Source organism: Rana temporaria, chromosome 1 (assembly GCF_905171775.1).
Source record: "Rana temporaria chromosome 1, aRanTem1.1, whole genome shotgun sequence".
In the NCBI taxonomy this organism is placed as follows: domain Eukaryota; kingdom Metazoa; phylum Chordata; class Amphibia; order Anura; family Ranidae; genus Rana; species Rana temporaria.
Window position 1 is genome coordinate 559,176,890 of NC_053489.1, and position 13,791 is coordinate 559,190,680.

A 13,791-nucleotide genomic window follows, 5' to 3' on the forward strand; every position below is an offset into this window, starting at 1 on the left:
TGGAATGGATAAAACATACACTTAGGAAGCCTTTAAAGTTAGGCAGGGTAAAGTCATGTTTCATGAATTGAGTCTTATTTTGTAAAATTAAATCAGTTATATTGCATACAGAGTGGGCCAATGAAGTTGTGGGTATGGTGATCAAATCACCACTTTGTGTCAAGGACAGATGATTTTTGAACATAAAAGTAACCACTGAAAAGTCTGTCCCAGGATTACTACAAAAGTATCACACCATTCTTGAGTGAAAAGTCATCAATAAGTATTTGTTCAATGTTATAGTGAAACTAATTGAAAACTGCCGTTGATGGACTACACACGATCAGGAATTCCGCCAAGAAAAGTCTGATGTGAGTTTTTGGTCGGAAATTCCGACCGTGTGTATGCTCCATCGGACTTTTGCCGACAGAATTTCCGCCAACAAAAGATTGAGAGCAGGTTTTCTATTTTTCTGACGGAAAAAGTTCCCATCGAAAAATCCGCTCGACTGTGCGCAATTCAGATACGCAAAAAAACACGCGTGCTCAGAATCGAGCAGAAGAGCCGAACTGCCTATTGAACTTCATTGATCTCGCCTTGTCGTACTTCTACTTTTTTTGACGGTCGGAATTTCCGAAAAGATTTGTGTGACCGTGTGTATGCATCACAAGTTTGAGCCAACATTCCGTCAGAAAAAATCCACGGTTTTCTTGTCGGAATTTCCGATTGTGTGTACGCGGCATTAGTGTTTATTAAACCCATACATTTAAACAGTAGTTAGTGCTGTAGACTTCAGCACTTGCCACCTTTTGTCTTTAAAACTCTCCTCTCTTGGTCTTGTCTATGGGTGGCTCCATCTCTTGCATGTGTACTCCCAGCTGGCAATCTACAGACACTGCATGCGTCCATAGAAAAAAAATAGACAGACGGCAAGCTACCCCCCCCCTGGTTCCTTCTCCTATGTCCTCCCTGAGCCTATGTTGTCGCTTCTGACAGTGCATGTATGATACCCAGGGCAAGTGCTCCCCTACCCAGAAGTCCAGGAAAGCAATGCACTGTGGCCAGGAGCTGGTGGGAGTGTAAGATTGGCTAAGTAAATGTGTGTACACACATACCAAGCGACTTGTGTACTTGGCAGTATTTGTTTTGAAGGTGTTAATAAATTTAACGCAACATTTAAAACTACGTTGATGGACAGAGCGTAATCATCAGGTGTGGAGCTAAAACAAATCGGTTCATAAGTCTCTATATCTTGCTACATGAGGCGGAGCAGGGAATGCCTAAAACACTAATAAAAGATTGTATATTCATACAGTGTGCTTATTCAGCATTTATCACAATTTCACAAGCCAACCTTTTGGAGGGTAGGGTAATCACAAGCCACCAGGTCGCTACCACCCACTCCCTTATGACCAACAAGAAGTGGTAGGTGCCAGGTGAAAAAGGGCAAGATTAGGTTGCAAAAGATTCCATCTGGGGCTCCTTTTGCGGTTGCATGGCAGCGACTTCTGTTACACCTCATTACTGGCTATTGCAGCGACTTTTGTCACAGCTCATTACTGACCATGGCAGTGACCTTTATCACAACTCATCATTGTCTATGACAGTGACTTCTGTCACACCTCATCGCTTGCCATGGCAGTGGCTTCTGTCACAGCTCATCACTGGCCATGGCAGTGTCCTCTGTCACAGCTCATCACTGGCCATGGCAGTGACCTCTGTCACAGCTCATCACTGGCCATGGCAGTGACCTCTGTCACAGCTCATCACTGGCCATGGCAGTGACTTCTGTCACGCCTCATCACTGGCCATGGCAGTGACTTCTGTCACGCCTCACCTCTGGCCATGGCAGTGACTTCTGTCACGCCTCACCTCTGGCCATGGCAGTGACTTCTGTCGCATCTCTACAGCAGTAACTTCTGTCACATCTGACTACTGGCCATAGGGTAGTTTGTCTCATGAACTGAAAGCTAAAGCGAAAAAAAAAAACCTTCAGATAAATGGCAAGTTTGCAAATGTAGAAAAATAGCCTTTGTAGTTGGATATGTGCAGTGGCTTCTACTTATCAGTATAAATAACAGCAGATCTTAGGTGAGAGAGCAGATGTTATAAGTATCTTGTAATAAGCTAGCCATCTGCAAGGCGTATGGTGTTTTCGGCGTTAACAGGTTTATAATCGCTGCAATCAATTTGTGTCGCCCATATCTGATCAGTAGCCTACAATGTAATGATGTTATTAATAAAAATTACACTACTTTGGAATATTTCTTATTGAACATTCAGAAAGTATTTTAAGGTTTGCGTCAAACCTGTAAAAAATTGCTCCTTACAAATGCTGGAGTGCCTGAATTTTATAAATAATACCAGCCCTATAATGATGTTGGTGAGCCAGGTAATTGCTGCCTGTCTGTCATTTTGCCGGTTTAGGCACTCTGAGCTTATTGTCAAAATAGATTGGAAAATCTCCATCCACTGTGCAGGCTTTCTTAGATGGAACTTGTAATTGATGTCTTAAGCTTTTGTTGAAGCTGAACTCCAGACTTGCTTTCAGTCTTACACAGTTGTACAGGCTCCTCTTCTGTACTGATTTCTCTGCACACTGTGAGATTCTCGTACTGTGCATTTCTGGCTGGAGAACATCCCACATCATCCAGCTCTGTCCTCCCTAGCCTGGCTGTGCCTGGCCTGCCTCTTTCATTCATTGGATTGTAGTTCTTTCAGTCATACGCAGCATCATGGTCTCCATGCAAATGCATTCTGTTTAGGAATGCTCATTCATTCTGACTTCCTCTAATGAAGACATTTTAATCTTCCTAAGAGCCAGTCCACTGCTTGCATCAGGACTGAAGGCTCTTGATAGGAGTACTAAGGGAGGGTACTGCGACTTTAAAAAAAAAAAAAAAGCTATATACAGAACGCTGCTGCCCCCTCTCACCAGCCATGATCTGTCTGCATTGCATAGAAAAGCAAAGAGACTAAAATAGGGTATGTAATGGAAACAGAAAGATATATTTAAAATTATGTAATTGGTGTGTTGATGAGGGGGGAAGAATACGAGAAGGCAAAATATAAGCAGACTAAATTTCAGCTTTAAGCACGTATGCATCACTAACGGTAAAGGTTGCCTTTTCTTTTCACCATTCATTGTTCAGTGATTTGAAATAGAGATTGAATTGATTTCTCTTTACTTTAATGGCCCCTTTTTGATATATCTTGAAATACATGGCAGTTTGCTCTCAGCGGTATGTCTTGCTTATCATATACCACATGAATTGCAGGCAAAATATTTTTAGTTTAGATGTAGACAATTTAATGGAGTGTTACCCAAACAATGATTGAGCTGTGATTGGGATAGGTACGTGATTTTATTTTGTGACTAAGTTGAATGTTTTGCTTTCTTTCCAGTATGGCCAACCTGAAGATTGAACTAGCAAAGCTGGACAGTGAGGCTTGGCCTGGGGCCCTGGATGTGGAGAAAGAGAAGCTTCTGCTAATTAATGAAAAGGAGGAACTACTGAAGGAGCTACAGTTTGTGACTACACGGAAACGCACTCAGGATGAGATTGAACGGCTGGAAGCAGAGAGGAGGAGACTGGAAGAGGACCTATTGTCTGTCAAAAGCACCCCCAGCCAAGCACTTGCCGAGAGGTTTGTCATTCTTTTGAGCAGGTGCTCCTGTATAGGGTCCATAGCCTATTGTACATGGCAGGCTTAAAGCAAACCTGATATTTTACATTTTGAACAAGAAAAGTGCCAGCAGTTATTTTTTATTTTATTTTTGCCAGAAAACCCTCCACTAGGTGCCCCTCTGAAACTGGTTTTACTTTATTATAAACTGTTTAACTTCCTTGACTAAGTCCGACTCCCACCCATGTGTATTTCCCTGTCTAGTCAAATATTCCCCTACTAGCTACTGATGCATTGTCCTTGAACAAGGTGATGACCGGTAGGTGGGGCTTTTTCTAAACTCAGGAAGGCCAAGTAAAGTGAATAACCAAATGACACATAGAAAAGGGTACTCTGGCTAACTGAGTTAACAGTAGGCACATTAAAGTGTTACTAAACGTAAAAACGTTTTTTTCCCTTAATGCATTGTTTGCATTAAAGGGGTTGTAAAGGTACATTTTTTCCCCCAAAATGGCTTCCTTTACCTTCGTGCAGTCCTCCTTCACTTACCTCATCCTTCGATTTTCTTTATTTTCTTCTGAGAAATCCTTGCTTCCTGTTCTTCTGTCTGTAACTACACACAGTAATGCTACACTTTCTCCCTGGTGTGGAGTGTCGTGCTCGCCCCCTCCCTTGGATTACAGGAGAGTCAGGACGCTCTCTACGTTGCAGATAAAGGAGCTGTGTGTTAGTGGGCATCCTGACTTTCCTGTAGTCCAAGGGAGGGGGCGAGCATGACACTCCGCACCAGGGAGAAAGCCTTGCATTACTGTGTGTAGTTACAGACAGAAGAACAGGAAGTGAGGATTTCTCAGAAGAAATAAGGACATTTAAAAGCAAAATCGAAGGATGAGGTAAGTGAAGGAGGACTGCACTAAGGTAAAGGGAGCTATTTAGGAAAAAAAAATTGTACCTTTGCAACCCCTTTAAGGGAAAAAAGTTTTCAGTTTCTATGTGATCAGCGATGTGCACGGCTATATCTATTCCTCCCCTATTTTCCTCTTTACACAGCATTCGAGCAGCAGCATGAGCCATTGGCTCTTGCTGCCGTCAATCAGATGCAGCGAAGAGAAAGTGAGGGGCGGGCCTATGTCCTGCTGTGTAAGTCCACGGAGCCCGGCTCCATAGACACAGGTTGGGAGCATGCATACTACACTCTCCCTATAGCCAGCGACTGGCTATGGTAGTCAAAAGAAGAAGAGGAGAAGCCAAGATCGCTGCTGGGGACCCCAGAAGAGGAGGATCAGGGCCACAGCAGGGGATCAGCTGACAGATCCCCCGGCTGAGAAAAAACAGATCTGGTCCATGTAAAAGAGGACCGACTTGTAGTCTAGGTGGTTGTCTAGCGCTTGTACATTTCCATTTAGCTAAACAAAAGTTATAGGTGCAAATCTTTTGGCAAGCAGTTATATATTTTTGTAATTATGAATACATTTTTGACTGAAATTTACTTTTCGTTATGCTTGGTATTCTAGAGGAATAGTTTTGAAAGTGTACCTATCTTAGTGATATATTTTTTTTTCTCTTTTTTTGAAGTGCCAGATATAATCTTTTCTAAAAGCATATATTCTGGAATAAATATTCATTTTATTTGGTGTGACATACAGAATGTTGCATTTCCTTTGTTTTGCTTGTTAATCCCTAAATATGCCTAAAGTAAGCACATATTTTGATAATTGTACTAACATCAGAAAACTCTATTTCTAATCTTGTCTTTCTCTTTTAAAGAAATCATGTACAAAGCATACTGTATAAAAAACAATAGTGACTTGCTAAATAATTAGAATAGTAAAAATGATTGAAGTGTCTTTTCAAAAGCCAGGCAGCACAATGGGCTTTTAAATAAACAAAAAAGAATGTGAGATTATTTTTTAATGGAATGTTTCTATTGACTCAGGTTGAAAATTCAAGAGAAAAAGAAGGAGTTGGTAAAAAAGCTGGAAGAGACAACAAAACTCGCCACATACCTGCATTCAGAGCTGAAAAGGTAAGTTCCTGATTTCTAGCCTCTGCACTTTAATCAGCGGCTTGTCCTTAAACTTTTATGAGAATTTCAGCAGGAGATACATATACATACTGTATCTAACACAAAAACAAATATATTCCAAGTCCAAGAGAAATCATTTAATATAGTTACCAGTCCTTAGATGTGGCGGACACACATCTGCTCTACTCCCCTTCTTGTTGCTGACCCTGAAGTGACATTGTATGATGTTCCTTCCGGTTCCCCATTGACAGTTTCCCCGTGCTGAGGAAGAATGTAATGCAGTGCGAATTGCATTATATTAGGTGGAGCACAGGGGAGACATGAAGGGTCTTTTTTTAAACTCTGGATGTCTCGTTAAAGTGATTGTACAGGTTCAAGTTTTTTTTTAAAATAACAAACATATACTTGCCTCCACTGTTCAGTTCGTTTTGCACAGAGTAAACCCTGATCGTCCTCTTCTGGGGTCCCTCGGCGGCTCCTCCCCGCAATAGATAACCCCCTCTGGGAAGCTCTCCCCCAAGGGGGTTACCTTGCGGGCACGCTCCTGTGTCATAACTTTTTTTTCCCATTACATAGGGGACATAAAGTAAAAAAAATAAAAAGTTTTTGAAATTGTAAAAACGTATGTTACTCCCAAGCACATAAAATACCCCCCCCCCCCCCCAAAAAAAAGAGGACCCACCCCCACATATACACAAGTGAAAACAAACGCATGTGCCGGTGAATCTACGCCTTCACACGATAAACATGTTCCATATCGCCACACACGCTGGAATGAGAGCCATAATTCAAGCACCAGACCTCCTTTGTAATGCTAAATAAAGCTTTGTTTAAAGCTAAAAAAAAAAAAAAAAAGTCTCATCTTTTTTAGCTGGCTCCTAGATTCAAAGAAAATTTGTCAATCGCTGCACTAAACTGAAATCTCATGTTACATCAGCCTTGTAAGTTCTTATCTGTGGACTACAGAACAACTTCCCCATGTATTATGCAGATAAAAGGGGGAGGCATACTCCATATCAGGAGAGTAGCCTATGGCGACAATGCTGTTCTTCAGTAGATCTACAGTACAGTGAGTTAGCATTGTCAGGTGTTACTGGCAGGATCACCAGATAAAACTAAAGGAAGAAATGCTTGAAAAGGGAAACCAATGGAACCGCCACATCTAAACACTGGTAGGCTGCTATATAACAGTTTTGTTTTTAGTCTTTTATATTCTTTAATCTGCCCAAATTAAATGGTTAACAAACAAAAGTTTCTGAATATACTGTTTAGTTTAATACAAGGTTACAAAATCTAAACCTTATAAATTTAGGCTAAAGCCCTGATTTGATATTGATTCCATTTTAGCATTTAGTGGTTGTGTTTTTATAAATAATAAAATAAATCAGACAAGCTGTTTTAAGAAGTGGCTTTGCATTTATCCTTATTTAACTGATCATTTAGGTGTCTTTGATTTTCCCTCTGTTTATACTTCCTGTAGCTCTGAACAAAATTATCTATTATAATTAATATCCTGTATTAATTGAATAATACTCAGCAGTAGTTTATGCCTTTTCTTGTACACAGCAAAATAAACAAATTGATAATGTTTGAAGAACTAATTAGGTTTGACAAACATCTTCATTACACACTGGATAATCACTAAAGCCTTGTCAATAAGACATGCTTCATCTTGCTAAGCGTTCCTTACAGCCAAAGCGGGCAAACGTGTATCACGGCTAAAATGCACAATGTTGTACTCAAAATGTGATAATCCTTCTCTTTCATGTTATAAACAATTTAACTGTTTACAGGAAGCGTTGCCTTCAAATACATCTAAATAGTGGGCATAAAATATTATATACTTTTTGCTAATCTGCCTAATTATTATTCTAGATTAGAGACTGAACTTTTTTTATTTGTAACATCAAAACATAACAGATTTTGGTTGCATATGAACTTATGACCACAGCCATAAAATACCCTCTTCACCAAACAGGGTGGATTTGATTTAAATCAAGTCGATTTAAATCGCAAGTTAAATCACTAGTAAAAAGGCTTGATTTAAATCGACTCGATTTTAAATCATAATTTTTAAAGGGGTTGTAAAAGTTTGTGTTTTTTCACCTTAATGCATCCTATGCATTAAAGGGGTTGTAAAGGAATTTTTTATTTTTTTTCATAATAAGCATCCTTTACCTGCAGACATTCCTCTTTTCACTTCCTCATTGTTTGTTTTTGCTCAGAAGTTGCTCTATTTCTTCTCTGTTCTGTTCACTTCTTGCTTGTCTGATTTTACTGACCACCGTGAAGGGAGGCTTTACTGCGGTGGTCAGTAACGTGCTCACCCCCTCCTGGGAACTACATCTGTGCGGCAGGACGCTCTCTACATGTTAGAGACTTCAAGGAGGTGTGAATTACTGGGCGTGCCGCAATGTAGTTCTTGCATGAACGAACAATGCAAACCAGGAAGTGAATGAGAGAACAGAAACTAGAAAGCCAGAGGTGATATAGATGAAGGAATTTAATAGGTATTTACTCGTTTTTTAACAGAATCATTACACTATTCTGTCTGTCTACCTTGCAGACATTAATTTTAGGCAAAATATTTTCTTCCTTTAGTGACCCTTTAAGGTGAAAAAAACACCTGGCAATGACAGCCCCCCCATTTTACTTGCCTTAGCCCATTCACCTGCTGTGCGCGTCCCCCGACATCCTCTTCTCCATGGAGGCTGGCCGTTGATTGGCTAGATTGGATAGAATAGCAGCGCAGCCATTTGCTCGCGCTGCATAGCCTCCGGCTGTATCACAGGAGCGTGCCTGCAAGCTAACCCCCTTGGGAGAGAGCTTTGCAAGAAGAGGGTTAGCTCTTGCATGGAGGAGCCGAGACAGCCGCCGGGGGACCCCAGAAGACCAGGATCTGGGCCACTCTGTGCAAAACGAGCTGCACAGTGGAGGGAAGTATGACATGTTTGTTGTTTAAAAAAAATATATATATTTGAACCTTAAGAGTCGGTTCACACTAGGGCGACACGACTTCCGGCGCGACTTTCAGAGGCGACTCCGACACGACTTGAGCATGAACCACAGGGCGATCTGGGGCGATTTACAACACGACTTGAAGTCATCTCCAGGACAGGAGACTTTCCAGTGGCCAATCAAACAATCCGCTCTGGGGGAGGGAGAGGTTTGCCTGAGAAATGTATGTTATCTTCCTGGAAAGTCGCTTCAGTTAAGACAGTGATCAGACTTGGAGGCGACTTCCATTGAAATCAATGGGTACAAATCGCCTACAAGTCGGATTGAAGTAGTACAGGAACTTCTTTTGAAGTCGGAGCGACTCGAGTCGTGTGTATTAACACCGCTCCCATTCACTTGCATTGTTTTTCTCGACAGCGCGACTTGGGACGACTTGAGGCTACTTCAAGTCGGATCCCAAGTCGCCCCAGTGTGAACCAGCTCTTACAACCCCTTTAAAAAGCAACGGTCATCTCTGTCCCACAGCAGCTCCTCCTCTGACCTGCTGTTGACTCGCTGACCGTCCCATTCACTTTAATGGGAAGGTTGGTGATGCGGCAGTGACACAACAAGGTGAGGTATGTGACAGCAGCAGGTGAGTGGGTGTCCGCCAACAGGCGCTGCCCTGATGGATCTGAAATGACAGGTTCTCTTTAAATGTAAGGACTTATTTTACTGGTAGTTAGAATCTTTAACCACTTGCTTACTGGGCACTTAAACCCACCTCCTTTCCAGACAAATTTTCGGCTTTCATCGCTCTCACTCTTTGAACGACAATTGCGCGGTCATACAACACTGTACCCAAATGAAGCTTTCTTTTGGTGGTGTTTGATCACCTCTGCGGTTTAAATTTTTTGTTAAACACCATGTTTAAAAAAAAAAAGTTTTAGATTTTGTTATAAAATTTTGCAAACAGGTAATTTTTCTCCTTCATTGCTGTACGCTGCTGAGGCTGCACTGATGGGCACTGATAGGCTGTGCTGATGGGCTGCATTTATGGGTACTGATAGGCTACACTGATAGGTGGCACAGGTGGGCACTGAGAGGTGGCAGTGATGGGTGGCAATGATGGGCACTGATCGGCACTGGTAGTTGACTCTGCTAGGCAGCACTGCTGGGCACCACTGATGAGGCACTGTTTGGCACCACTGATGGGCATTGATAGGTGGCGCGGTTTTGCACTGTTGGGCACTGATTTGTGGCACAGATGAGGTGGATGTGCCTCTTCCTCTTCGGGACCGATGTCCCTTGCACAGAAGCCGGTGATCGGCTTTTTTTTTTCTCCTATCGCTGTCAGCTTGAGGAGGAAAAAAAAAACGATTACCGAGCTTCTGTTTACATCATGTGATCAGCTGTCATTGGCTGACAGCTGATCACGTGGTAAGGGGCCGGGATCTGTGATCACCCGAGTCCCAGTGACTCGTGATCACCTGCAGGGGGCGCACTGGGAACGTGCAAAGGGGAGGACGTCTATTGACGGCCTCCCGGCAAAGTAGGTCCACGTTGTAGCCGTCATTCGTTTATAATGTGGATCTGAAGGAGTTAATATTTGCTAACAAAATGAAGGTTTCCTTTTTAGAACAAGGTGTCAGGTTAGTAAAGCAGCGATATCGGAACTGTTTTAGGTTAATGGGTTAATCACACATAGTTCGAGAACTACTCAAATTATTTTGTTGATTTAAAACAAAGTTCATAAACAAAAAATCTTTGGAACATCAAACAAAAGAACTTCAACCGAAAATATCAGCTGGGTCCACATAAAAAAAAAACTTCAGTTTTTTCATCACAGCAAGTCTTCTCGTGATATTTTTTCATTCATGCCACCATCTCCTTGTTGCATTGCTTGCATTTTTCACGCTTACTTGCTTTACCCACAGGTAGAGGAACTTCATTAAAATATTCCCAAACTGGGTCTCTTTTATGGCCTGCTGCCGTTTTGGTCATTAGGGAGGAATCTCACGCATTTTATTAAAATAAATTTGATTTAAATAAAAATAAAAAATAAAAATTGGATTTTTTTTTATATATTTTAAAATGTTTGTATCCACCCAGTCACCAAATAAATAGCCCCATTAATTATTGTACATGTGCAGGTCCAATCGGGCAGATCTGATCGCGCCACCCATTGACTTCTATGGGATATGTTTTTGCTGACACCCACCTGGCATTTGATCCGACAAGATCCACCAAAAACAGACTTATGGCTCGCCATCTGTCCAGCGGGTCAGATCTGATAAAAACGGACAGGTGGTTCGTTTTCATCCGATTTCTCCATAGAGGACAGGTCCATCCCAGTGAGCGGAGATGGACCTGTCATCCCCCTGCTCAGTGGATATCAACTGAGAGATCCCCGCTAAGCAAGCAGAGTCTGTCAAAAAGGATCCGCCCCATGTGAAAGGGGCCTAAATCTCACTAGAAGTTTAAAAGGCTTGTAAATCTTCAAAGGGACTAAGGGCGCATAACGTTTTACTAATAAAATCTGTGCTGTGGTTTAGAAATAAAACATGTTTTCCCAAGGCGTCTTTCAGGATAGCACCTTGAGAGATAGTGACTCCACCCACAACCACAGGAAACCGCTTCTTCCTCCAGATTTTTAAAGGGAGGTACCTCCCTAACATACTTCAGTTTTTGTGTTTCCTCCGGCTGGAGGCAACATCTTCGTGAGGGAAGTCAGTATCTCTCAGGTGTTCCTGGGAGACGGGCTTCCCTCTTACTTTTTTTTTCCTTTGTGTGAGACCGTCGGTCCTCCCGTCCTACCCGGTACGGCAGTGGTAGTGCTTGGGCTCCTTTTCCACCTCTTAGTGTTTGGGGAGAGCCAAAAAGACTTGGTGGCCATGCAGCGATCGCGCATCGCTTCATTTTGGCGTGGTCCATGCAGGTTGCCGTGTCAGCGCAGCGTCATTTCCGGTGCGACTGCAGGGGGAAGAGACAGGACCGAGGCTGGGGCTTATTTCCATTTCCGGTCCGGTGCAGAGGCACTAAGTGAGTCTGGAAATGGCGTTGGAAGCCACTGTGGACGCTGTATACCTGCAATGGAGGACGCGGAAGTTACAGCGTTGGGGACAGGCACAGGCACCAGAAAAGTAGGAGGCATGTTTCCTCTTAGTGCACCTATGAGGGGGGTTTACCTACAGAGACGGGGTCTCATTGTGGTTTCCCCTGCTTTCTCCCCCTTTTTTCTTCTCTACAGGTCAAGAGCTCTGACCCCAAAAAGAAAATGTCCTTCATGTAGGGCAAAGATGGGAGAGAATTGGAAGAAAGCACTATGCAGCACCTGCATATCTTCTTTAGTTCAGGAGGAATCAGCCTCTGTACGGGAAGAGTTGATGGCCTCTGTAAAGAAGGAACTTTTTGCTACGATTCAAACTTTTTGTGACTCTTTAGTTACCCCGACTGACTCTCAGGCCTTCACTTCAAAGTCCTCCCAGGGGTCATGACAATACCAGCGGTACAATCGTTAGCTGAAGATCCTGTCACCAGGGAAGGACAGTACTCCTAGTGAGGATTCGAAGGACTTAGGAGAGGAGTCAGCAACTTCCCCCTTCTAGATTTAAGTTATCCCTAGAAGAGGTAGATGGCTTACTTAGGGCTATTCATGTCACTTTGGGCCTAAGTGAGGAGAAAAAGGATTTGAGCTTACAAGACCGCATGTATGCGGGCCTAAGTGAGCCCAAGGGTCGGACATTTCCGGCCCATCCAGTCATTTCTGACGCTATAAGGAGAAAATGGCAGGACCCAGAGAAAAAAACGTTCTCAAAAGCCCATAAAAGGCGTTTTCCTTTTGAAGAATTTCCCTCTGCAGTATGGAATAAGGTCCCTAAACTGGATGTGGCCTTCTCTCAGGTCTCCAGGTCCACTGATCTGTCTTTTGAAGACATGGGGGTCCTAAAAGACCCTATGGACAAACGCATGGCTCTCTTATTAAAAAGATCTTGGCAATCTATTATGAATAATTTAAAACCCGCTATGGCCACAACGTGTGTAGCTAGAAACTTAGAATTCTGGACTCACCAGCTGAAAGCCCATATAGTGGCGGACTCACCTAAACAGGAAATTTTAGACTCTTTTTCCACTTTATCCTCTGCAGTTGCTTACATAGCAGATGCTTTAGCTAAAGCAATCAATATGTCAGGAAGGTCCGCAGCCTTGACTAACACTGCAAGAAGAGCATTGTGGTTAAAGACCTGGCCAGGTGATGCAGCTTCAAAAAATAAGCTCTGCGGGATTCCTTTTTCGGGAGACCTTCTTTTTGGGCCTGATCTAGAAAATATCCTAGACAGAACAGCGGACAGGAAAAAATCCTTCCCAGTAAAAAAAGAAGAAACAACCCCCAAAACGTTTCGACCTCAAAAGGCTCAAGAAAAAGACAACAAACCCCAAATAGGCAAGAGGAATTGGGCCGCACAGAAGGCCAAAGGAAAAGGTGGAACCTTTCCATCCTCCTACGCAAGCCGAGAAATCCCAATGACTCAGCCGCACGGGTAGGCGGAAAGCTACAGAAGTTCCTTCCGCAGTGGGTAGGCGTGAAAGACTTCTAGAAAAACAAGTTACCGGTAAGTCTAACTTGAATTTTCTATGGCAGTGTTTATGGGCATTCCTATGGGTGAAGGTGCAGGCAGCACCAAAGCTGCAGCCCTCCTTGTGTCTCCACTTCTTTTCAGCTTCCACAAGCTTCTGCAGTCGCCAGCTTCAGAGGAGATTACTACAGTAGTAGCTGGTAGCTTGTGTTGTGAATAAAGGCAGCTGGAGTGGGAAGCAGTCATTAACAATGATGCAACACAAGCTGACGACAACACAAGCCTGCAGCTACTACTTTAGTCTCTCTCAGACAAATATTTTAGCTGCTGGCTTGTGTTTTTCTGATTGACATAGCTCTGCTCCGGCTGCCATCATTCATAACACAAGCTGCCAGCTATGACTGTAGTAATCTCCTCTTCTCACAGTGCAAAAGGAGCTGGGGGGGGGGGGAGGGGCACAGAGAAGCACATACAGGAGGGCTGAAGATGTTCATTCTGGCAGCATTCAGAGGACGCGAAAGCTGTCCCCTGTCAGTCAAATTCCATCTCCTTGCTCCAGTGTTGATAGACGGCAATTGCGGCAGACTGTCCCTGTCTGGCCTTTTTAATTACAATACATATAATTCAGGAAGCTAAGTACAGCAC

At 43.0% G+C, this 13,791-nt stretch overlaps 1 protein-coding gene across 1 annotated transcript in view; it reads left to right on the plus strand.

The window, feature by feature from the left end:
• Positions 1-13,791, plus strand: part of WWC2 (WW and C2 domain containing 2) — a 272,174-nt gene that overhangs the window by 158,445 nt on the left and 99,938 nt on the right. The window contains exons 9-10 of the mRNA XM_040333887.1: positions 3,385-3,627; positions 5,543-5,632. Coding sequence (XP_040189821.1) covers positions 3,385-3,627; positions 5,543-5,632 — 333 coding nt within the window. The remainder of the gene's footprint in view (positions 1-3,384; positions 3,628-5,542; positions 5,633-13,791) is intronic.